This window comes from Denticeps clupeoides, chromosome 7, assembly GCF_900700375.1.
Source record: "Denticeps clupeoides chromosome 7, fDenClu1.1, whole genome shotgun sequence".
NCBI classification, from domain to species: Eukaryota; Metazoa; Chordata; class Actinopteri; order Clupeiformes; family Denticipitidae; genus Denticeps; species Denticeps clupeoides.
In genome coordinates, this window is record NC_041713.1 from 2,981,452 (window position 1) to 3,005,344 (window position 23,893).

The 23,893-nt window shown below is 47.9% G+C and overlaps 2 protein-coding genes and 1 non-coding gene across 6 annotated transcripts; 1 reads left to right on the plus strand and 2 right to left on the minus strand.

Annotated features, from left to right (window-relative positions):
• Positions 1-1,692: 1,692 nt before the first annotated feature.
• On the minus strand, positions 1,693-4,229 carry LOC114793483 (dual specificity protein phosphatase 8). The gene is made up of 5 exons (XM_028985287.1): positions 4,117-4,229; positions 3,846-3,963; positions 3,588-3,747; positions 2,950-3,073; positions 1,693-2,855 (listed from the first exon to the last, which is right to left on the minus strand). Exons 2-5 carry the CDS (start codon positions 3,936-3,938, stop codon positions 1,985-1,987), a joined length of 1,248 nt encoding a protein of 415 aa, XP_028841120.1. The 5' UTR covers positions 3,939-3,963; positions 4,117-4,229; the 3' UTR covers positions 1,693-1,984.
• Positions 4,230-4,994: 765 nt separating this feature from the next.
• Positions 4,995-23,120, minus strand: ap2a1 (adaptor related protein complex 2 subunit alpha 1). Of its 4 annotated transcripts, XM_028985278.1 has the most exons (23): positions 22,365-23,120; positions 17,318-17,529; positions 16,152-16,345; positions 15,911-16,040; positions 15,666-15,767; positions 14,952-15,211; positions 14,693-14,861; positions 14,426-14,563; positions 13,717-13,899; positions 13,423-13,520; positions 12,246-12,477; positions 11,971-12,156; positions 10,158-10,312; positions 9,744-9,806; positions 9,331-9,402; positions 8,899-8,981; positions 8,559-8,648; positions 8,341-8,464; positions 8,089-8,205; positions 7,561-7,630; positions 7,348-7,482; positions 6,602-6,613; positions 4,995-6,359 (listed from the first exon to the last, which is right to left on the minus strand). In XM_028985278.1, exons 1-23 carry the CDS (start codon positions 22,429-22,431, stop codon positions 6,282-6,284), a joined length of 2,970 nt encoding a protein of 989 aa, XP_028841111.1. In that variant the 5' UTR covers positions 22,432-23,120; the 3' UTR covers positions 4,995-6,281. The 4 variants fall into 4 exon arrangements, with proteins under 4 accessions (XP_028841111.1, XP_028841113.1, XP_028841112.1 ...); XM_028985280.1 differs by lacking the exon at positions 9,744-9,806; XM_028985279.1 differs by lacking the exon at positions 6,602-6,613 and having other exon boundaries at positions 22,365-23,119.
• Positions 10,463-10,626, plus strand: LOC114795006 (U1 spliceosomal RNA). Its single transcript, XR_003750419.1, has one exon. It is a non-coding gene; the product is annotated as a U1 spliceosomal RNA (small nuclear RNA).
• Positions 23,121-23,893: the final 773 nt, after the last annotated feature.

Sequence of the window (23,893 nt, forward strand, 5' to 3'; positions counted from 1 at the left end):
GCCGAGAGGTCGGGCTGTCACCGGTGTTGCCAGATGCTGACTAAAAACGGCCGCTAAAAAAAAAAAAAAAAACGAGCGCGGCCTGCATGAAACGGACCGCAGCAGCGGCGGGCCACCCGTCGCCGACGGGAAGACCGTGAAACGACGTCCGCTTCGCTCCGGGTTCCCGACCGCTGCGTGGATTTACCGATGCGGCAACGCCATTTCCCAATGTGGCGGAAATTCGCCCAACCTGGCAACCCCGGCTGTCACACGGACAACGAGGAAATCCTGCGCGACGCGTCACCGGCGACGCCAGGAGCGTGTGGCGAGTCCTTATTTGGACACGCGGCGCGGCGCGTCGGTCTGCCGGACCCTGTCGCGTTTTATTACAAAGACGCCGGTACAACCGGCGACGTGTAAATACGTTTTTTCGAGGTATTGAATGCACAACCGGACGTGACTCGTCGGCATGGGCGTTCGTCGCCAGGGCAGAGACCCCCGCCCCCGGGGGAAACACCCTGGCCGACTCGGCGCCGTCTGGAGGAAATGTCGCCTGGCCGTTTAGATTCTGACCAGGGACCAGAAACACCATAAACACCACCCGCAGTTCGTATCTTTTTATTTCTCACCATTATAGTCGTGTGGTAGTGGGTAACACACTCGCCTATGAACCAGAAGACCCGGGTTCAAACCCCACTTACTACCATTGTGTCCCTGAGAAAGACACTTAACCCTGAGTGTCTCCAGGGGGGGACTGTCCCTGTAACTACTGATTGTAAGTCGCTCTGGAGAAGGGCGTCTGGTAAATGCTGTAAATGTAAATGGTGGCGCCTGTCGTGGCCGCCCACTGCTCAACAAGGGTGATGGTTAAAAGCAGAGGACATACACATTTTTAAATGTTTTCACCGTGTGCTGTGCTGCAGTGTTTCACAATCACTCTAAAACATTATACAATAAATTAGATTATTACATAAGTTATATGTAGTAGCCTAGTGGGTAACACACTCGTCCACCAACCAGAAGACCCAGGTTCGAACCCCACTTACTACCAGGACACTTAACCCTGAGTGTCTCCGGGGGCGGGACTGTCTGATTGTAAGTCGCACTGATTGTAAGTCGCTCTGGATAAGGGCGTCTGGTAAATGCTGTAAATATAAATATTACTTGAATACAATAGTTACATTTACATTTAAGGCATTTGGCAGATGCCCTTATCCAGAGCAACTTGCAAAGTGCTTCCATGTTACAATCAATGAAGTGATCAATTGCAGATTGATCTGGATTGAAAATTGTGATAAGGTAGGCTGTGGTATCGGGGCAGTGGCGGCCTAGCGGGTAAGGAAGCGGACCCGTAACCGCCCAGAACCCAGAACCGCCAACGTACCGACCCCACACACTGCTCCCCGGGCACCTTCCACGGCTGCCCACTGCTCACCAAGAGTGACGGGTGAATACAGAGGACACATTTCACCGCGTCACCATGTGCTGTGCTTCACAATTACAAATTAAATAAAACAACTAAATCCAGTTGCATTTGTCTTTTGCATTGGCCACATTTCAATTTTTCTCTCTTTCTTGTAACCTGGCAACAGCGGTGGCTCCTGGTACAAACACATCCGTATCTGGCGCCACCTACTGGTGTCCCCTTCTCTTACCTAGACCCCGAATATAAGAGGAGACCAAATGTCATGAACAAGCAGTCGAGGTGAATCGAGGAACAAAACATCAGTTTTAATAAACAGCGCGTTCCGGAACAAGCCGCTGTGCTAAAATACCATTCTCAAAATATTTCTCCAATAAATAACCATAAGTTAACATTTGCCATTTCATAAATAATAAGTCCACACAGCTGACGAGCCTTCGCCATTCAGTCACGCGGAGAATATGGAATATACATGCAGTCGGTTCGTCCAGGCTTGGACGTTACGTCCTCCATCCCCAGTGTCCACTCATACGCTCATTCACACAGAGCTGCTTCTGTTGAAACTCGTGCGGTGGGTCCTCAGCACCTGTAGGGGAGAGCGGCCTGTCCCACCCTGACGCGGGGTCCCAGCAGGACCCCGAGGAGCATCTTCTCGCCCCAGTCCAGCAGCTTGTTCACGGTGACGCCGAGCGGGGAGAGCAGCGCCTGGTCGCCGCCCGTCCCCTCCACGGCTTCCACGGCACCGCGCGGCGCCTCCTGCTGGCAGCCCGGGGGCCTGCGCCGCTTCTGGCCCGGGTCCTCCGGCTTCGGCCTGCTGGCCTTCCTGCCCGCTTGGGGCCTGGCGTCCCGTCTCTGGTCGCCGTCCCTGCGCCTGCCCGGCCTTTTCCTTCTCTCCGCTTGCTGCGAGCCGCAAGGTCCCCTGACGTCCTCGCCTGCCCGAGCAGACGGGCCCGGCGCTCCGAGCGCCCCCTTGAGGCCACGCGGGGAAGTGCACGTCTGGTTCTCCTCTGTTCTGCTGCCCGGGGTGTCCTCCTCGGGGGAGTGCTGCGGGGTGAGGGCGAGGGTGAGGCGCTTGCGCTTCTCCGACAGGGACGTGCGGTCCGCCGGCTCCTGCTGGCCCTGGCGGGGCCTCGCCGCTGCTCTCGGCGCCTCGTGCGGTTCCAGGGAGAGGCTGAGGTTCTTGAGTCTGTCCGAGAGGCAAAGTGTGAACTCCTGGCTGGGGCGCGAGGCTCCGTCTTGGCTTTTCGGGACTCGATTCTTGTCCTCTTGGAGCACGATGTGCTTGCTTGGCAGTGCCACGGTGGCGCTCTGTTTCGCGTCCACCTCCGTGCACTTGATGCCAGACTGGTTCGCGTTCACGCACTTCTGAGTGAGGGTGCTCTGGAAGAGCTGCAGCTGACCCAGGAAGTTGAAATTTGGTGAAATCGTTGGCCGACGCTCCTTCACAAACCTACGAAGCAAAAAATATAAAAAAGCAAGAAGAGGGGATTGAAGCGGCATGACGGTGCGTTGCATTTCCTGAGTCCAAGGCCGCGCACTCTGACCTGTATGCATGGTCCAGGTCCAACCCCAGGCGGTGCATGATGTAGGCCACTGCCAGCGCCGGCGAGCGCGAGATGCCTGCGGCGCAGTGGACCAGCACAGAGCAGCCGAGAGAGATGGCCCCATCTGGAAGTACAAGAGGCCATTTACATTTACAGCATGTACCAGACGCCCTTATCCAGAGCGACTTACAATCAGTAGTTACAGGGACAGTCCCCCCCCCCTGGAGACACTCAGGGTTAAGTGTCTTGCTCAGGGACACGATGGTAGTAAGTGGGGTTTGGACCTGGGACCTCTGGTTCACAGGCGAGTGTTGTACTACCACTGAGGACATGGGTGACCTGGGACATACTGGGCAGACCAGCATCACCGCGGACCGCGTATGTTTTAGGAACATTAATATCAGCCTCTGGGATGCAAATGTCCCACAATTCTGCAGGTTTGACAAAAGGCGTCCTGTGTTACCAGGCGAAATAGCGACCTACAGAAATGAAGTGAATGTCATTGTGATGCACAGCAGCACAGCACACGGTGCACACGGTGAAAATATAACATATAACTGTCCTATAAGTGCCTTATCATGTATAATGCGTCCATGTCCCCCGTGTTCATGAACCGAGGGGGGGGGGGGTCTACGCACCGATGAAGCGCAGCGCCTCGGGGATCCAGGGCAGCAGGTCGTCCCGCAGCGAGTCGTCGATGGGGACCCGGAGGAAGTGGGACGCGGGCAGGAAGGCGGGCTGCGGCGAGCCGCGGCTGACGCTCAGGACGTAGGAGATGCCCCGCGCGGAGAGTCCGTCCTGGTGGGGAGGGAGGGTGCAGAGGGGGGTTGTTGGGGTTGTTGGGGTTGTTGTTGTTGTTGTTGTTGAGGGGCGCGTGCACGCGCGTTGCACGTTACCTGCGTTACGTCAGCCTCGGCCCCGAGGTACAGATGCGGCAGGATGCGCGACAGCGGCGGCCGCTCGGGGTCCTTCTCCCGGTAGAGAACCATGCTGCCTCCCGAGCGCTTAAACGAGCTGGGAAAAAAAAAACCCGCGGCGAATTATTACGATTCGCAATAAAAAAATAAAAAAATAGAATAAAGTGTTCCGCTCACCACTTTTAACAAAAGAAAAGCGGCGCGCAGTGCATAAACCCGGTTATTATTGCACCGCGGCGGTCCGACTCACCAGATCGAGCGGGTCCGTGTATCCGAGGAGCGGGTCCGAGTGGCGTCTCTACCTGCGGCCGGCCGGGGAGCGGGGAGCGGGGATGATGAGGTAATGCCGCTCCGCCGGGCCCGGAATAGCGCAGCCGGCCATGATGTCACCGGCAGCCAATCAGCGGCCGCCGCCGCGCCTCTTTTTTTGTACGACATCATCAGTTTGGCCCGGAGACCTCGGCACGTCTGTTGCGATGAATCGTTTTTTATTTATTATTTTTTTTTAATTCAACGAACCATTATCGCACAGATCGGGGTTTCTGCTTTTACTTGTCGTGCAGTGCGGCGCGTTGATGACGTCATCTTCAGTCAGCAAAAAAAAAAACAAAACAAGCATTTACATTTTTTAAAAAAAAAAGCATCTAATCTAACGACCAACGTGACGTAACGCGACGTAAAGTGCAAAGCTCGAGCTCCCACAATTCCCTGCCCGGACGGCAGCAGAGGTCACCGGGGTCAGCGCGCGCCCCTTCTCCCAGTTTCTGCCGCCGATATTACGTTCGTGCGCAAACACAGAACTGACACGCAACGAGGTCAAGGGTCACGCGGTAAACACGAGTCGTACTGTTGTTGTTTTCTTTTTATATGATGTGAATAACTATGTATTTCTGCATTATTCATTGTTAGAAAGATGCGTGTGTGCCATATACATCAACAAACGGCCGTAATAATCAATAACAAGCTGATCACAAAGTGATGGATTTCTGCAGGATACCGGTGAACTTCCTTTCGTTGAATGGATGCATGAATAAATGGATCTGAGGAAATGTGAACTGTTACATTTCAAGAATTACGTGCACACACACACACAGACAAATAAAAAGCAATGCAATAATAAGGCAAGAGTGGAGTATATGGCATAGTTTTACTTTCACATTATTCAATACAGAGTAAATTGTAATCTAACACAGGTATCTGACAGGTTTAACACCGATACGCTGGGGCTGTATGAGCTAGCAGGTACTGCACAGACGCCCACACACACTCACACACGCACACATGCACACAAACATGACAATGATTGAAACTTCAACTACAATGACAAGTTCCCACAAGCGCAGCACGGCATTGTGGGAAGCATAGTGACGTCTTATTCAACAAATATGACAAGTGCCCATAAACTTCATTAGATTTTTCTTTAAACAGTACATACATACATACACGCACACACACACACACACACACACACACACACACACACACACTGTCAGTCAGGTTGGTCAGTCAGTCGTCACCCCTGCTGCTGCGGTCGACAGCCCGTTTGGTCCTATGCCCGCCCCCATTTCCCGTCGTCTCTCTGTGTGGTGTGGAACGTGTGTGTGTGTGTGTGTGTGTGTGTACCCAGTCAAGTCTAAACAGCGAGAATGTGTGCATGTATGAGAAAGGAGATCAACGAGAGGAGTGAAATGGGGGAGGGGAGGAAAGGAGGGAAAAAAAAAAAAAAAAAAAGTGTCTGCAGTCTTCACATGCACCTTCTGCAAACCATGGAATGTTTGGAAATGTAAAAAAAAGAGGGGGCGGGCGGGGCGTGGTAAAGAGGGGACAATCACTTCCCGGACTCTTTAAAGTGCACGAGCCATCGGTTCTACGCCTGGGAACCCCTGCACACAAATTGCACGGGACAGGGTTTATGGGAACGATGGCCGACAAGCTGTGTGTTTCTGTGTCCTTAGTGTGAGAATTAGTGAAATATCTCCTTCTGCTAACGTGTGTGTGTGTGTGTGTGTGTTCTCCCAGAAACGAGTTTAGTTGAAATGCTGCACAGCTTCAGAGCCACCGACCCCACAGCTACCCACACACACAAGGTCGGACGGGGAACAAAAGCCAATCACCGTGATCCAGTACTTCACACATACGATTGCACGCTCTCAGACAAAAACACACACACACACACACAAAAGTAAACACCGATAAAAACAAGAACTGCAGCGCTGATGATAACATAATCATAATAATATTCATAACTGGAATTAGGACAGTAATATGACTGCCACAGCTGGTCAGCAGTAAGTTCCCTTATGTACGAATTTTTATTTTTAAATTTTTTTTTACGTCAAAACTCTTTTGTTGAGGAAGGTGGAACGTAGAACGCTGGTCTGTTGCGGGTTCTAAGATGATGGTCGAGTGTGGATTCTAGAACTGTTCGGCGAGCAGGTCGCACAGACGCTTGGAGACGGTGTCCTTACTGCTGCGCAGGGTCAGCCGGTACATCTGGAAGGAACAGAAGAAGGGCGGGCGGAGGGACAGACAGAAGTCAGGACCCAGAGCAGAGTTCTCACGGTTATATACACACACACACACGCACACACGCACACACTAGTGCAGCCCATAGCAGGGCTGGTAACACTCCACACATCCAAAGGCCTGTGTTCTACCACCGCACCAACGGAACACGGGAGAGAAACGGAGCGTGGAGGAAGGAGGGGAGGAGGACAAGAGACAGAGAGGGTTACCTGCTCCCCAGACTTGGGTTGCAGCAGCAGACACAGAAACAAAAAGTGAAAGTGAGATGCAGACAAAGCAGCACACCACACCGCACAGAGTTGTGTGTGTGTGTCTGTTACTGTGCAAAGAAAATAAATAAGTGTTTGTGTGTGAATGTGAATGAGTGTGTAAGCCAGGAAAAAATGTGTGTGTGTGTGTGTGTGTGTGTGTGTGTGTGTCAAACAGTTGACCAACCAAACTGCAGTTTAAAATGTGATATATATAATGTTAACAGGGTTCTTACACATTTTTACAAAATAATCTCCACGACTTTTCAATTAGTCTAAGGCAATTGTTCACGGCCCTATGTTCTCTGTGCAAACTTGGAAAAAATGTAATTAATTTTGCCAAAAAAACTTGACAAGCTTTACTTTAACGGCAGTGTTTCTTCCTCCTAGTTCGTGCAGCCCGAGTAAAACGGGCTCCATCAGCATCGAGCATCAGATCAGCAGATGTAATTTACAGGACTTTTAAAAGGAGGGACGCAGCTGCAGAGGTGCTGGAATACGGAAGCAACGTAGAAATGCGCTAGTTTTAAATGGTGTAGTTGTGAACGTAGAAAAAAGAAATGTTTCTCGTGGAGTCTTGCGGGAATTATGCCCTTCATTTTACATTCAAATGTTTTTCATGTTCCAAATCTTTTCAAGACCTGGACAATTCTCTTGTCAAATGTCATGACCGTCATGAATTTCAAAAACATGAACCACGGGGCTACCTGAGCTTGTGCGTTGGGCTCCAGTCGGAGCAGGCAGCCCACCTGCTGGGCCTTGGTCTGGATCACTCCAGCACACACAAAGTTCTCTGGGTTTGGGTCCACGTTCTCCAAAAGGGCCATGCCCAGACCCAGAAGCTAACAATAGACAATCAGACACATCACACCCATGATTCTCTTTATTGTTGTTGTGAAGGTATACATACACACACGTACCTTTCCTTTAAGGACTTCTTTGTCCATGCCATGGCTTGCCTTGAAGATCTTCTGTGCTTCTTGCTGGGGCCTGGTAATGAATTGAGCATGAAATTGAGAGAAATCTCCACTTACTGACATTGAACACACACACAGGCAAGACGCAACTATATCATGTGGATGTAGTAAATATATCCATACACAGATATGTATTATCATATAGCTGCTACCTTTCTGGTTTGTCTCTACCTGCACTATTTTATGGGTCTGTGCACAATGTGAATCCCCGGTCTTTTCTCTGTCTGTGTACTTGAACATGGTGAGATGACAAAGTTCACTTTGACTTGTCTTGGCAATTGTGGTTTCAGAGGAAATATTATTAAAAAAAAAAACAATTTGCAAAACGGCACCCTCTGCTGAGCAAACGGTGAAAACGTCACAAAACAGGAGTAGCAGTGGTCGGGGTGAGTAGTGGAAGGTGCATGTTTTCCGAAGGATATATTAATAACAAATGGAGAAGTGCACACAGACACACACGCACTCACTCACTGGCTAAGCTGTTTCCAGCGCTGGAAAAAGTCATGGGAGACCATTTCTGTGGGCTGGAAGAATTTGTTGACTGTGACGGGCAGCTTGAGGGTCAGATTCTGCAGAGCCCCACCATACCTGACAGACAAGGTGGGTGGGAACAGGAGCTTGAGTACACGCACGCTAATTAGGAATATAAATAAACACACATGCGGAATCACGCATAAGCGTAAGTTCTTGTTATAAAGTGCGTTCCCCACGTTCTTTGCACACCTGAACTTGATGTTGAGGAGCGGCGCGTCGCTGAAGTCTGTCAGACACTCGATGTTGATGACCTGCTGCACCTGAGCTCCTCCTTCCACCAACGGCTCCACCGGCTTCGTCTGGACATTCAGCTGTGGGTTGCAGTTAAGGGGGAAACACGCAGCACACAAATGAAATACACGTGGCCATTTTCCCCTCTAAATAAACTGCGCTGAGTTCGTGGATATGAGACTGCAGCTCTCCTGTGTAGGTGACTGAAGTGGAGAAGCTGACGAACTGCACGGAGGTTTTATTGCCATAAAACAAGTACATCCGGCCTGTAACACACACACACACACACACACACACACACAATATATTACAAGTACAATATATTACAATTTAAAGCCTCCATACACTTAAAATGCAATAAAAGTTATTTCGATCTATTTAAGAACTACAATCCAGTTTCTTAACCATATCGGATTAGAGAAAAAGATGCATATAAAACGATGAGGCACATTGAAACTGGTGGTCTATTTATTTCTCTGCACATCGGTTTTTCATGAGGACTTGAAAAGAACTCACCCAGGTTCTGTCGGTACTCTGACTTGACGCCGATCTGTAGCAGCTGATTCTCGAACAGGACTCCATTACTCTTACACACAAACCTAAATAAAAAAAATTGTTGGGTGGGTGTGTGTAAATTGTGGCTTGCGTTCCACAGCATATGGTCTTCCGTGTTGGTAAATTGTACATTTTATTCTTATATGATGTGCAATCTGCATCTAACATACCAAATACAACGTTGTGTTGAGTTTTAATAGCAAATCAGCAATAAAAAAAAAATGTATGAAATGATCAACTGTAAAGAGATGCAGGATTTTCTTGTACAGTGCAGGTGATAATGGAGGTGAGTGAGACCGTACGTCACTTATAGAAAACCATAAGTAAAGTAAATTAGGGGGTGGCAAGCGATAGAGGATGAAGGAGGCACCGCGAGCGAGCGAGAACTCTTACTTGTGAAGAAGCTCGTCGGACTGAGGCATAGGCGGAGCAGGATCCTCAGAAACCACAGAGGGAGGAGCAGAACTGAGGTGGGTGAAGTGGACGGTAGAGGAGGAAGAGGAGTCCCAGAGGAAGGAAAAAAGGCATCAGAAGTCAACATCATGACAATGTTGGTGAATGAGAAAAAGAAGGGCAGAGAAACCAAAGAGAAAAGGAGAGACAAAAAGCACAACAGTTAGTCCCAGTGATCAATAAAACCATAGCACAATACACAACTACATTCAGTGATATAAAACATGTATTAAACATTTGCATATTTCATTCTACATTATTCAATGAAATGTATATGAAATACAACGTTTGTTGGGTTTTTTTTTTTTAAATAATTTAATTATTAAAACAACATTCTGCCACTGGAGCCTTACTCAGAGTCACCAGGACCCTCAGCCAATAGCGAATCAGAGCTCTCAGTGGGTGGTTCCAGATCTCTGCAACCGTCCAATCAAATTTGAGGATGAACAAACACCCAGACACACAAACACATACGCACACACAAACATGCAAACACACACACACACAAAAAGGGGGGGGAATCAAGTGGGGGAGGGAGAGAAAGAGAGCGAGAAAAGAGAGAGAGAGAGAGAGACACAGAGTCACACCGAGAGCAAGAAAACGTCAGGAATTACACGCAACACAGAGCAGAACGAACTGAAGCCAGAAGACAGGAAGAGCAGAGAGACGACAGCAGAGTCACATTTCGCTTAACTTGGAATTTACAGATCAGCAGCAGTCAGTAGGACACAGAACGCTGCCCTGATATCAGAACACAACAATTTTACCTCAGGAATCCGTCGTCATTGACGGCAGCGGCCGGTGCCGCTGGACCCGCCTCTGAAAACACGTCCACCAATAGGCTGCCAGCGCTGGGCGGAGCCGCGGAAACAGGACCACTGGAGCGCAGACCAAGAAGGTCAGCTGATGGAGAGGGCGTGGACTGGGAGAAGAGATAAGGACAGGAGAAATCATTTCAAAGCTGTCGTTTCTATCAAAGTCTGGTTTTAAACCGCATCATAGCATAGCCACCGCACTCCTGTCGGAAATTGATTATGAAAGCTTATGTACATGATACCTTGATTATGTACAAATACTTACCTAACAGGGGAGATACCGTGATCAAAAAGGCGGTTCACCCAGGGCGAGGCTCAGCCAGTGCACTTCGGCTGTGCTGCGAATTCCCCAAATGTGGGAATCTCGACTGCATAATTTATGATAGTGGGGGACTGCGTTTGGGGGCAGTGGGGGCCTACATTTACATTTACGGCATTTATCAGACACCCTTATCCAGAGCGACTTACAATCAGTAGTTACAGGGACAGTCCCCCCTGGAGCAACTTAGGGTTAAGTGTCTTGCTCAGGGACACAATGGTAGTAAGTGGGATTCGAACCTGGGTCTTCTGGTTCATAGGCGAGTTTGTTACCCACTAGGCTACTACCACCCTGGGCCTAGCAGGGGGCAGTGGTGGCCTAGTGGTTAAGGAAGCGGCCCCGTAATCAGAAGGTTGCCGGTTCGAATGCCGAACCGCCAAGGTGCCACTGAGCAAAGCACCGTCCCCACACACTGCTCCCCAGGCGCCTGTCATGGCTGCCCACTGCTCACCAAGGGTGATGGGATAAATGCAGAGGACAAATTTCACTGTGTGCACTGTGCTGCTGTGTATCACAAGTGACAATCCTTTCACTTTAACATGATACCTCGTACAGCCCCTTGGTTTGTATAGCAGGAAGATACAGGCTTCATAGCTGCAAATAAACTTTTGCTTTATCCAATCTATTCTGCATATGTATAATGTTCTAGTATTTATGAAAATGTCCTACAGACTTCTCCGATAATCGAGGAAAGGCGTGGTTCCTCTCGTAAGCCACTGTCACTGTGGGCAAGCTGACGAAGGCCGTTGTACACTGCACAGTACATTAGCACATACATGAAGTTGGAACCCTGGTGAGCAGAGCTGTAGAAGGGAGACGGCCCAGACTTGAAGGGCCTGTGTAATGGCCAAGTGTTGTAGGGTCTGGAGTAATACCTGATGTTACAATCTACAGTACAGGCCAAAGGTTTGGACACACCTTCTCATTCAATTTTCATGCCCATTTACATTGCTAGATTCTCACTGAAGGCATCAAAACTATGAATGAACACATGTGGAGTTCTGTACTTAACAAAAAGTGGAGACCTGACCTCCACAGTCACCGGACCTGAACCCAATCCAGGTGGTTTGGGGTGAGCTGGACCAACAAGTGCTAAACACCTCTGGGAACTCCTTCAAGACTGTTGGAGAAGCATTTCAGGTGACGACCTCTTGAAGCTCATTGAGAGAATGCCAAAAGTGCGCAAAGCAGTAATCAGAGCAAAGAAACTAGAATATAAAACATGTTTTCACTTATTTCACCTTTTTTTTGTTAAGTACATAACACCACATGTGTTCATTCATAGTTTTAATGCCTTCAGTGAGAATCTACCAACGTAAATGGTCATGAAAATAAAGAAAACACATTGAATGAGAAGGTGTTTCCAAACTTTTGGCCTGTACTGTATATCTGTATAAAGTCCAGCTCTACTTTCGGCGCGTGCAGGCACGATCTCAGAACTCTTACAGCGTTAGAGGCAGCGATGGTGGAGTCAGCGCCCCGCTCTCCACCCCCATTGAGCTCTCCTCCCTCTCTCTTCCCGTCCTCCTGCTCCGTAGACGACACGGCGCCCGGACCCTTCTTCTTCTTCAGCTTCGCAAGGATGGACGACTCTCGCTCTGGGAACGGAGGCATCTCCTCTAGAACCGTGGCCTGTGGGGGGAACCGAGTATTTATTTCCATTCTCCACCCCTACAGGCTCAGCGTGTCGGCCAGGGACACGGCGCTCGGGAGGTTCTCACCAGTACGTCGGTGCTGGCTATGGAGGAAAGCTTGAGGTACTCCACGGCACGCTGCTGCAGCTCCACGTCGCTGTTGCGGATCTGGCTGTCGGAGCGCAGCACCTCCTGGATGGTGCTCTTGGTCTCGGGGAACAGGTTAATGAACTTTATGTAAGCCGAGAGGAGCAGGGCACGGGTCGGAACGGAGCACAGGTGGAACTTGGAGTGGAGCAGGTTGAACTGCACCAGTGGACTGTGGGGGAAATAAATAAAAATAAAATTCACAGACAAAAAAAAGAAAAAAGTATTGATTATTTCCACAATAGATGGATCGGAGACGTCACTCTTTCAGTCCTGAGTAGATCTCATGGCTCAAAGTTCAGGGTAGTAACTATTCTTGAGATTTTTAATTAAGTTTTGATGACGATTAACCCTTTACAGCTGTTGCAATATACTAGTCACAAGTACCAGTGAAGAGAAGCTGGCCTACAAATACACAAACGTCACATTACGGGGGGCTGGGGGTGACAGGTCAGGAAGACAGGTTATATAGGAAGAACAGAGAACAAAGAAACATGAAGAGGAAGGAGGAGACTGTAAGATTATTATTTGGAGGGTCTGTGATGTTAATTTTTACAGTAAATAAATGGCAGTCCCACATGGTGTTATCAACATTGTGAAAAAGACTAAACATCGATATGGGACAGGGGAAAAAAAAAAAATCAATAATATTGCTTTTCTGTCCAACCCTACATCTATCAACAGTTCGTGAATTAAGTGATTGCTGCAGTTTATACTGTCACACAGTATAGCAGTTACCAAAGAGTTATCATTGTTTTCTATCACATTCAAAAATATTTTTTTTCCTTGATTATACGTAATTATTAAAATGTAGGCAGTGTCACCAATTAACATATTTTCGTAATTATTTATTTTATTTAGGAATATTCCCTTATCTGACCCAGCAGCTCTGATTTACCTTTTTAAGAGTGGAAGTAGCCTAGTGGTCAACCAGAAGACCACAGAGTCCCAGGTTCAAACCCCACTTACTACCAATGTGTCTCTGAGCAGGACACTTAACCCTGAGTGTCTCCAGGGGGGGACTGTCCCTGTCACAACTGATCGTTAGGCTCTCTGGATAATGTGGTATAGTAAATGTCGTAAATTTGAACGTAGCACACAATTTTTGAGCACTGACCTGGAGCGGGGGTCACCAGCGATGAGATTGCCAAACTCTCCCAGGATGTAACCTCCTACCTTCACCATATTCTCGTGACAAGCAGGTGCCTGCAGAGCCTAGAGGGGTGAGAGGTTATTCGGTCATACAGGCATCATCGCACATTGGGCTCTACAGCGGAATCGAAACTGCAGCGGCGCTGGTCCTGCCAATAACTCTGTGCTGGGACCACGGACGCCCATGTGCTGGTGCTGTATCGATTCGCACGGAGGGGTGAGGTGACAAACTGGGCCACAGCGGGGTGGGTGCACTCACTTCGAACACAGTCTTGGCGGCGTAGCCTTGCACGTCGTCGCGATTGATGACAATCTGTATGACGCGATACCAGACCTCCTCACTGACGTAGTCGCCGGCAATGCGGATGAGGTTGAGGATGGTGTCCACGTACCAGGAGTAGTCCACGGCATACTTCTCAGCTAAGATGGCCACCTTCAGCACCTGCGCCACATAATAATAACCCGGCATGAACATAAAGTAAAAGTAAAGCACAGCACAAGGTGACACAACAAAATGTGTCCTCTGCATTTAACCAATCACCCTTTGGTGAGCAGTGGGCAGCCATGACAGGCGCCCGGGGAGCAGTGTGCGGGGACGGTGCTTTGCTCAGTGGCACCTTGGGTTTCGAACCGGCAACCTTCAGGTTACGGGTCCACTTCCTTACCCGCTAGGTAATTTTGGGCAGCCGAGGCAAGAACCCCGGTAGCCCGCGCCCCAGCCCAAGGCGAGCCATATGTATGTATGGATGGATGGATGGATGTTTCCAATCGCCTTCAAACCATGATCCATAGCTTCAGATCAGCTTCAGCTTGATTCCAGAACTATAAAAACATTTTCTTGCGGCGCTATAATTCCACTCCTTAACTGTGAAATGTTGCACTTCAACTCCCTTCGTTGTCATTTAATCTAATTACATCGGGTTCACTACACACACCATGAATTTGATCGTTCTTGTTAATTAACTGACCATCTCCTCTCGAATGGAATAGTCAGCGGTCTCCAGGTAACTGAGCATCTCGGCAACAATCTGTTTGGCGTTGCTGCGGTCACACATGGCGTAGAGCAGGTCAGCTGCCCTCTGGCGAACACTGACGTCTCTCTCGGTCTGAGCGAGGAGCGGAGGGGGAAAAGAAAATAGAAACACATGTTTGAAAGGGCAACTTCTGTCTGGATTCTCAAGACCGGTCCGTGGATGCGGAGCACCATCACAAAAATGTTTACGTAGAACAAGTACCTTGAGGGCGTTGATGACCGTCTCGATGTGCGTTTTGACGGCCTCGTGGGAGAATTCCGAACTGGCCAGCGTGCACATGCTCTCCAGGGCCAGATAGCGCAGGTTGGTCTCTCTGTGCTGCAGAAACTGGCCGAGCTGATTGCACGCCCTCACCAGCAGGTTGGGTTCACTGGGAGAGGCGGAGCACGCGATAAGTCACACGCTGCACTAAAAGAACAGGGGGGGGGGGAAACCCTGAGGGTGAGGACGCCGCCTTTACCTGTCGTAGTGGATGATGAGGGCGATGGCCTCGAATAGGATGGCATTCTTGGCGTTGGAATGCTGGACCTTCTTGGACTTGGGCGGCTCCTGGGCCTTGTTGAGGATGGTCTCCAGACACTCCACCAGGCGGCCCTTCACGGCGCCATCCTCTGGTGGCGGGTAGCACTGCAGCAGACGCAACAGCTTACAGGACAGCCATGGCGCTGGGACAAAGTAGTAGGTATAGTCCTGCAGGTCAGTGGAGGCTGATGACACAATCTGAGGAGAGAAAAAAACATAAATCACAATAAATAATACACTTAATTGTAATTTACGTCGTATAAACAAAATTACTAATACTTATTAGGGGTGAGTATTGTATATATGGGTGATTATGTATAGAAACTACAACAGAATGAATAAAAAGATTGTATTCATAGTTGGGGGTCCTAGTGAACCAGAACTGATCTCTTCATCCATGGTAACATGGAAGCACATTATAAGCCGCTCTGGATATGGGCATCTGCCAAATGCCTTAAATGTAAAATGTAAATATTGAAAGGGTCTCACGATACGAATACATGTGACACAATATGATAATATCGCGATAATGATGAATAAAATGCCCTAGTCGTTCAATCATTTTTTGACCGCAAGGCAAGGTGAATGGGAGTCAGCATTGGCAAGCTAATGAAACCTATGATCATTAATAAATATTCTGGTCCCTACACACCCTGCTCAGGCGGGACACAGCCAGCGACACGCAGGTCTTGAATTCGTCTGGGTTCTTCTGGCTGAGGCAGGTAATGAGTGAGATGGCGGCGGTCACCACGCCCTGATGGGAGGGAAAACAGACACCACAGAAAAATAGATAAGAGCCACGTGGTGTTCAGGAGATATATTACGGCATTTCCTGCCAGAGCGAACAGTTGCTAGCGTGGAAATTAAATAACGAGACTGAGGTTTGCGAGAACAGACCATGTGCTGGTCGTTGAGCAGGTGCACCACCCGGGAGGTCCACTCCCCCATCAGCACCAAGTCAGGGGACGTCTTATATAGCCGGAGCAGGCACAGGGCGGCAGACTGCTTCACGCTGTCCATAGTGTCCCTGCAGACACAAAGACGAACAGCAAAACGCTGTCACAAAGGTCCTTTCAATGCCGCTTGGAGAATATTTATTCCGTGAACGCGTGAACAGGAAGACAGGCTCGTCACTCACCCGGCCACCAGGATGCGCGGGATCTCGCCAGCGAAGGCCTCGGCCATCTCCCTGCTGCCCACGTTGGCGATGCAGTGCAGGGCGAGACACATAAAGGTGGGGTTCCTGCTGGACAGGTCGTTCTTAATGCCGTTGTTGATCAGCCGGATCAGCTCGCTGTTGCTGTTCACCAGCACCGAGATGAACAGGTAGCCCTGCGCGAGAGACGTTGTTGACACCAAACATTGAAAACAGCATGCAGTTGTGGCAACAAAAGGAAACATGAATTTGCAGAAGTTGAACTTATTTATCTAAAGTGGTCCTTCGGCATACTGACAATCCAAATCATATTCCCACCCCATCTCCACTGCATCTGGAGGAGCATTTAAAGGCTACAAAATCAAGCCACCGTAAAGAATTCCCATACCATGCTTAATAAACTCGCTCCACTTTGCCACCCTGCACTGCAGCTTTCAGGTTATTATTTAAAAAAAAAAAAAAAAAAAGAATCGTATGAAACAGGTTATTCCATTTATCTACACTTTTATATGATTAGTTATTTAATACCACTTATTGACAGACAGTAAATGTTCCCACTGCAGTTATTTGAATGCTTCTACTAAAAAAAAAATGATGATGGAGAAAGACACACAGCTTAGGTTATTCGAGAGTGAATTTTGCAGCCAGTCCCAAAAAAAAAAAAAAAAAAAAACTTCTGCATAATTGAAATGTTCCTGGGACAGTGGGGCAGAACAGGGTGGGGCCATTATCTCCTCGACAACCTGGCTGAAGGACCAAATTTTATGCACCGCTGTCTATTCCCACACAGGGACAATAGTATTATTCCCTGAGGGAGGAGGTGGCAGGAAGCGGCGGCAGAGACAATCATCCGAGCAAATCGAAGTGGCCACTACATGTCAGACGTGAAAAAGTAAGGTGGCTGTTGCATGAACTGGTTGCCAGTTCTAATGCAATTAGTGCTTTTTATTATATATTTTTTTAATGTTCCATTTTATTCTCTTGAATCAAGCAATGTGGACAGGCAAATGTGACAACTACAACAGAAGGGAGTGGTCGCGCATTGATGCCATATCTGCCATTCTGCTGAATGTTGAATCGAGACGAAACAGTGGAAGGTGCGCATACAGAAAATATATTTAATTTCCGGACGTGGACTCCGTACTTACAATCTGTTTCTCTGTGTACTTGTTGGAACTGAGCAAGTTGACCGCCTCCATGTGGCCGAAGTCGATGTCGTGGCCGAGCAGGAAGATGAAGAGCAGCTTGCACACATACTTCTTCTTGCTGTAGCCATCCAGGGCCTTGTCCCCCTTGAACTTGGAGCGGATGTTGGCCAGCTCCTTGTTGATGCGCTTGATCTCTGCCTCCTTGCTCTTACCTGCAGCAGAAAGACAAAAGGCGAGGAGGTGTGAGTGGGCGGGGCAGACAACCACGCGCATTCACACGTTCTCAAACGTGGCCCCGCCCCCAACCCACAGACAGATCCCAGTCATCATTCTGCTATTAACCATACTCCTCTATTTCCACTAGACCAGTGCTTCTCAAATAGTGGGGCGATGGCAGGGGGTGAAAAAATAAAAAGTGGCAGAGAGTGACTGAGATAATGAGACAAACGAGGAAATATGATGGAGTGTATGTAGCGCTTGGCTTCATTGTGACTACGCCATCCATCCATCCATCTTTTTTTTTTTTTTGCTTTTATGTCTTGTTTGTCCCCTAATTCTGTATCTGAAGTCTCTTTCCGCCAGCCGTGGTGCAGAATTACAGCCACTTTTATCCAGTCCCACAATGAGATTTCCCCAGGACGCGCTGTCTGCAGCTTTAAATGCTAATGAAGAGGAGGGAGGCGGGACGAGGAGGGGAGCGGTTTATACTAGGTGGTAGCCTAGCGGGTAACACACTCGCCTATGAACCAGAAGACCCAGGTTCGAATCCCACTTACTACCATCGTGTCCCTGAGCAGGACACTTAACCCTGAGTGTCTCCAGGGGGGGGACTGTCCCTGTAAGTACTGACTGTAAGGGTGGTAGGGTACTGAAAGTAGGCTGGTAGTAGCCTAGTGGGTAACACACTCGCCTGTGAACCAGAAGACCCAGGTTCAAACCCCACTTACTACAATCATGTCCCTGAGCAAGACACTTAACCCTAAACTGCTCCAGGGGGGGACTGTCCCTGTAACTACTGATTGTAAGTCTCTCCGGATAATGGCGTCTGGTAAATGCAGTAAATGTAAACGTACATGTAAAAGATGAGGGGACTGATCAACAAACAGGACGTTTTGTAGCTACAAACAGAACCGCCTGACAGGACAGTATATTACTGAATTGCTCAGTGATCTTTGGCTAATAAAAAAAAAAAAAAAAAAAAAACATTTGCATGCAGGGCTGGACAATAGGCAAACGATCATCATGATATTCCTCAATAGTCAGTAGTGTCAACCGTACTGATTCCATCTATGTTTCGACAGAGAAAATAAAATCACGGTGAAAACAATGTTTGCAAGTGAACGCAGTGTGAGAAAATGGCACGTCCGATTACTCTCACCGTCGTATCCAGTATGACTGCTTTATACGTGTCTCGTAACACAATGCATTTTATTTGGCCTGCAGCAAAATGATGATGCAGTGCCATCCTTTAGAACGGGCACAATGCAATATTTTACGGTCTCGTGGCCCAGCAAGGGCCCCTCCTGTAAACCGTTAAGACTATAAATTAACTCCTGTTTGTATTGAATATTCTGTGGATTTGAAATACATTTGTACAGGGTCCGAGTCCACTTAATATTAAAATTTTTATTAAAAATAACCCAATATTGATATTACATTATTAATAATGACCAAAACGAACCATACAATAATCACATCTCACTTACGTAATAAGGAACGCTTAAGCTTGACAGAAATTTTATGTTGTGACTTTTTCCTCTTATAGCCTACCATGATTTGGATGTCATTTTACATCAAATGCAACATCTCGGATGTAGAGGCCACTCCGTACAGGAATCCTGGCTCAACAAAACCACGGGGGAAGAAATTCACCGGGAGCAGCGAGTAAGTGCGTCGTAAAATAAACTCCAAGCAGTCAGCACTAAAGGTCAACACCTGAGCAAACACACACACACACACACACATCTGCACTCCACCTGACTGATAACATTTAACCCAGAGCACCATGAGATCAGAAACCAATGTGGTACCATGAACAATGACATTTTGAAATGAAAATTTTAAATTAGGACATGCGTATACCTCACTCAAGCCGAGGCAGTGCAAATTAATATCCATGCTTCAAAGAAACAATTGAAATGTAATGTTTCACTCCTGGATAGCCTACAGGCCTACAACTGAGTGCTGAAAGAAAAAATTAAATTTCTTCTCACAAAACACATGCGTGCCATTTAAAAAAAAACTATGGGTTTCAGAGCGCAGCATTTGCTTGATGCCAGGTTATGGCATGAACATAAGCATCTCCGCCCAGTAAAGCTCCACAAGCTTCTGAGCGTTGTGGTGGGAGCGCGAGGGTCTGGTTAGTGTCTGCCGTGAACTAAGCCTAGCTGTTGCATTGAATCGTGCAGCTAGAATGGCGTGAGTGGAGCGCATATCACTTCTTGCTTGTGTCATCACAAGGTCCCATAACATGAAAATTTCACTTTGTGTGATGATTTAACATTAATACGAGTTCCCCGAGCCTGTCTTTGATCCTGTAGTGACTAGAAGTGGTGACAGGTGTAAAGTGTGTTTTGGTCATTCCACTTCGCCGTTTAGAGAGCGGCAGCTCAGAGGGTCGGATATGGAATTTGTCCCCTTATGACATCATAAGGGGGAAAAGGTTACCTCCAGTTTATCATTCTTTGACCGCCCAGAGAATTTCCCACCCCTCCCCTAAAACATTATCTTAGTGAAGTGATTGTCACATGTGATACACAGCAGCACAGCACACGGTGCACACAGTGAAATTTGTCCTCTGCATTTATCCCATCACCCTGAGTGAGCAGTGGGCAGCAATGACAGGCGCCCGGGGAGCAGTGTGTGGGGACGGTGCTTTGCTCAGTGGCACCTCAGTGGCACCTTGGCAGATCGGGATTCAAACCAGCAACCTTCTGATTACGGGGCCGCTTCCTTAACCACTAGGCCACCACTGCCCCACCGCTAGGCCACCACTGCCCCACCGACCGTCATGGCTTCCAAATGTGCGAAGCATCGCAGTTGCTCGATGATTGGATGTAAAAATGAGGACAAATGTATTGTTTTAGTTCCAACACGCGAGACGCTGAACTAGTGGGTCCATTTTATTATTTTCTCTGGAAAAAATGCCGACACGACTTCCTGTCTGCACCAAACATTGTGGTTGGTGAACGGTGTTGATGTCATTTCCGCAAATGCCTGCTCAACTTCTATTGGCCACTCTCCTCCTCTACAGACACCAAAACGGTGCGTGCTGGGAAATCTCATTGTGGGACTGGATCAAAGTGGCTGAAATTCTGCACCACGGCTGAACTTCGGAAAGAGACTCCGATACAGTGTCAGGGGACAAACAAGGCCGATATAAAAGTAAAATAACATTTCATGTCAGGGGACCTTTAAGTCTTTCAGAATAAAACTGAAAATGTCCATTTTGGGCTGAAAATTCAGTGTATCCCTATTGCAACCACTGAATTTATTACTATAAATACAGTACACAAGCTTTTCTGATGTTTTTGAGATACAAACAAGACGACTACTTACTCACTCCAGGGTATATACGAATTAGGTGTTTTAGAAAATATTGAATTCAGTTCAGAGTTAGGATGTTTCGGCTGAATTATTAACGTAACGTGATACAGACACATCAAACACGGCATCTTGTATATCAACCCTGTTTTTACATTTTCAGTGAACTATAGAATATTGCAATATGCAGAGTATATCATGATTTAATCGTACATCATGTAATGCAAGATCCTTGCCAATACACGTCCCTAATAAGGATCTAGAAGCTTTATCAACGGCAGAGTTGAAACTAAAAAAAAATTAAAAATAAATCTAAAGCCTTTAGTCTTTCAAGAGTGACTTCAGTTACCACGTAGGAAAATCGTATGAAATCACAGCAAAGCAAATTTCACGCAGAGACACCCTTTTTAAGCATTAATGGTGACTGCCCTCATTGTATTGCAAACTGTACTAGCATGCAGCATAAAACTTAATACATTACTATAGTATACTTTAAAGCACCACCTTAACAGCAATCATGCATCTCGCTGGACATGCTGTAAAAATGATCTTAAGCTTTAATAAAATAAAAATGCACGAAATGCATGCATGCATGCACATAAATAAAACAAAAAAATGCAGAACGCATCCCCGTTACCTGCTAATGATTTAACCACCGGCCTAATCCAGGTCACGCAAAAAGGCAAGTTCAAGTCACATCACACGACCTAATTGTTTGATTGCTGCGTTATTAATTCGCAGGTTATACTGCAGTTACAACCCCTTTAAGTCAGCAACAACATTACAGAATACTCACACCGTAAAGAATTCACTGAAAATATAGAACATTTCCTCTAATAATGGTCCATTCTGCTCATTTGGGAAAGCGTGGCAAGGGGACAAGCTAATTCGTTCCAATTTCAAGTTTGGTTAAGGAAAAATGAAACGATTGTGCGGCACATCGGGGTGTTTGGATGCTACCGGGGCAAGGTACAAGCCTAATTCAAGCCTTCATTCTACCTTCTGCAGTACACGGTATTCTCAGGCCAAAGGTCTCATCAATCGCAGCCGAATCATCGGCGCGGATTCGAAGCGAGTGACAGTGGACGACAGGCCGATGGCGGGGAGCAAAAGGTCAAAGTACCATGTAAATTAAAAATGCATTTGTGAGTAAAACATTTTGTTCACAACTGGACAACAGATCACCAGGCTGCCTTACAATAAAAAAAAAACAAAAAAAAAAACACGTGATCATCCTTCTTGGCTTTTCTAAAAGAGAGAACGATGGCGATTATATATAGATTTATGTATAGAATGAGTGTAACGTCCAGCGAGTAGAACCAGTAACTGTCTACACCACCGACAGGGCAAGTTCGGCACAGATCAGTCCGTAGTAGCCGCCTGATAAATGGATTATCGCGGCATCGGGGCCCGAATGACCTCCCGCTGTAACCCCGGTCGTCCCTGCACGCTAAAGCCGACACCGAGCGGCGTTCTCAAAAAAAGCGAAGAGAAGGGCACTTACAGTTCCTGATGTCCGAAATGAACACCGCTAATCCGCGCATTCCATCTCCTTTGGACACAGCCGGCATTTTGGCGGCTTTGCTTTCCCCCTCCGGTCCAAACGAGAAGAGGAAAATATATATATATATATATATTTACTGACGCAGCCGTTCGGTTTTAGCAGCCCAAAGCCTCGGAGCCCGGAGTGGCCTGTTAAAAGGATGCGGGCGTCGCTGTCGTGCCGCGGAGGCGGCTAATCTCGCCCCTGCAACGCTGGAGGTCGGCGCTTCCGCTGGCTAATTCATTCAATGCCGCTCCGCCTGGACGGTGCGACCGCTGACGCCCGTCGGCTGCTATCTTGGCGTAACGGTGTGAACGGAACTTTCACCGGGACGGGGCCGCTGCGGACAATACGGCGTGTCCCCCCTCCACTCCGGGAAATAAATTATAATTTAAATAAAAAAAAAAAAAAAAAAAACCGAGAGAAACGTCAAAAACTAAACACGCGCGGGCGGGCTAGCCGAGGAGCTAGCTAGCTAGCTTGGCTGGCTAGCAGCGTCCGATGCAGAAAAACATCCCAAGTAAAGCGTCGGGCGTGCGGCCAGCCAAAGTGCCCGTTTCTTCGGTTCGTTTTTTTTCTTTTAATGGCAATCGTATACGGCGAGAGAGAGCGAGAGAGAGCGGTCCGTGTTCGGAGCGCGGCGGTCGCGTCGTCGGCGCAGCTACGACTCGTATCCCCGCACTGTGCTCGTGACGGACCGGGCACTGGCCGCTGGCGCTTCCTTCGGTTAAGCCCCGCCCCGCCGCCGCTCGTCCGCACTTTTATTAGCTCCGAGTTAATGTTTTTTTTTTTTTTTTGTTTTTTTTTGTTTGTTGTCACTCGCACCCTGTAATCCTATTGGTGGGTTTACGCGTCCATCACGGCGCTGTGTTCATTTTGATTGGTTCATGCTTTTGACTGTCATGACTGCGACTGTCAAAGTGAAATCCTGCAAATTCTGTGTAAACCTGATTAGTTAAGACGTATCCTTGTTAAGTCATATTAAGATACAGTTTCTTTATGATTAGAAATAAGACATTTCAGTTTCAATTGAATGAAGTGGTGGATGTGATATCTCTCACTACAGCATCTCGGGCTGCTACCAGGGACGGATTTCAGACCGGGCCATCGGGGACGCTGCCCAGGGGCCCTTGGTGTGCAGGGGGCCCGCGGGGCCCCTAGCCCAAAACAATTTGCAACGCAAACAGTTTTTTTTCACATTGGAGAACTTGCAATGCGTAAATCATGGGGAGAGACCTATCTTTGATAATAACCAGGCTGCTGAATAGAAATGGATGCTTTGATTTAGAGCATGAATTGTATGACATTCAAATAATGTCTGTTATGGTACGATCTGGCTGTGCTACATCGCTACCTGTCTCTATAAACAGAGATGGGTAACCTGGTGCTAACATTAACGTGAGGTAATGGCATTAGGCTGTACTGATTATAATTTGAGATCCAATTTACTGTATCAACTTAAGACACCTTTTCACTTTTTACGAGGTAAA